At 40.4% G+C, this 1618-nt stretch overlaps 1 protein-coding gene across 1 annotated transcript in view; it reads right to left on the reverse strand.

Annotated features, from left to right (window-relative positions):
- Nucleotides 1–316: 316 nt before the first annotated feature.
- The window catches only part of LOC109973040 (alpha-N-acetylgalactosaminidase-like), a 57387-nt gene continuing 56085 nt past the window's right edge, over nucleotides 317–1618 (reverse strand). Inside the window, exon 9 of the mRNA XM_020622347.1 lies at nucleotides 317–723. Within this exon, the coding sequence (XP_020478003.1) occupies nucleotides 550–723 (174 nt within the window). The 3' untranslated portion in view covers nucleotides 317–549. The remainder of the gene's footprint in view (nucleotides 724–1618) is intronic.

Consider the following 1618-nt stretch of genomic DNA (forward strand, 5'->3'; position numbering starts at 1 on the left):
TAACATTTTAATTTTTATCAGAGGGATTAATGACAATTTTGAGATAACGGAGGAGTTTTTGGCCATGAATCCCTAAAGGGTAAAACGCGGGGAGAGGACAGAGTGTCGGGGGTCATCGAGAGACACAAGCTACTATGGAGTGCGCTTGCCAATGTTACCACAGATGGATCGCCAAATCTGACTGGAAAAAACATTGGGCTGCTCAAAAGGCACTAGTATAAGTTACAATATACTGTATAAACAAAATTTTAACAGTTATTTGAGGTTACTTCCTGGGACAAACAATACAAAAGAAAAGTGCAATTAGTAAATATTTTATTTATTTTAAAGGAAAAGGCACCCATAAAGCAATTTAAAATGAATACAAAATTACAAGATGCTTTATTTAGTTTCATGAAAAAATACATCAGGGCAAAAGAATATTGGTTCAATGACAAGTTGAGATCAAACTGACATTGTTTTGATTGTACCTGTGAACATTTTATGCATTTTATAAAACCCCATTTTAGCATTTTTCCTTCATAATGCAGTATGGCGATCAGGTTAGGCTCATAGGAATGTGAATCGTGAGGTTTTCTTGTGTTGGTAGTGGAGTGTCTCAGTCTGCTTGGACTGTTCTGGGTAGATGTACCACATGACAACACCTGAGGGATTGATGGAGAGTACAATCTCTGTGGTGGCATTCAATCCTGTTACTGTGGAACCGGTAAACACATCATAGGCCTAAAACCAAAAAAAAAAGCATATTTAAAGCAGATGAATGCAAGGTAGGCCTAACTCACATTTGATGATTTGAGGCATATTTCACTAAATCATGTGTTTAAGAGCCCTTACATTCTTAACAGTAGTCACTAATCTTACCCGACATTAACTTTTACCAATAATTTCACACTGTAAATGTGATAAATCAAATGACAATAGAGTGAAATCTGATAAAACTGTTCCACTGGCCTTGATGTTTCATTAAATACTCTGCCCTATAAACAGTGGGCTGCGCATATTATCCAATATGTTGATAATGACAAAGAAGATAGAGAAAAAGATGAAAGGGAACTCTTATCCTTACAAGCACAGCTGACAAAAGCACAACTTAAAGAGATGAGAGATACAGTAAATAGAAATAAGGTTGCTGAGAACCAGATGCTTTCAGCGGGCACTACACAACAGTATTTAGTGCCCTCTGCCGTGGTACACAATGCACAGACACCTGTACCTGGACAGCCACCTCCCTATTCGTGGAACTCACAACCCATGAGTAGTGGCTTTCAGAGCCGTGGCAGATCACGAGCATGTGGTCATGGATCCAGGGGTTACAGGAGAAATTTTGTGAGAGATGACAGATGTCTTATTTGTAACAGAAGAGGTCACTGGGCGCGTGACTGTCCAGTGCGCTATCAGCAGGCGCAAGGACAAGCAGGACCATATCCTGCTCAGGCGACAAATGTACTACCATACACACCTCCAGCTCAACATCAGGCACCCGGATTCAACCAGATGCCCCAGCAATAGGGCTGCCGAAAGTCTATAACAGGTGACTCCCTGAGCCAAAAGAGCATGTTTCTTGAGCCCCTAGTCCATGTGACTATCAATGGTCGAGATCATTTATGTCTAATTGACT

This window comes from Monopterus albus, unplaced genomic scaffold, assembly GCF_001952655.1.
Source record: "Monopterus albus unplaced genomic scaffold, M_albus_1.0 scaffold278.1, whole genome shotgun sequence".
In the NCBI taxonomy this organism is placed as follows: domain Eukaryota; kingdom Metazoa; phylum Chordata; class Actinopteri; order Synbranchiformes; family Synbranchidae; genus Monopterus; species Monopterus albus.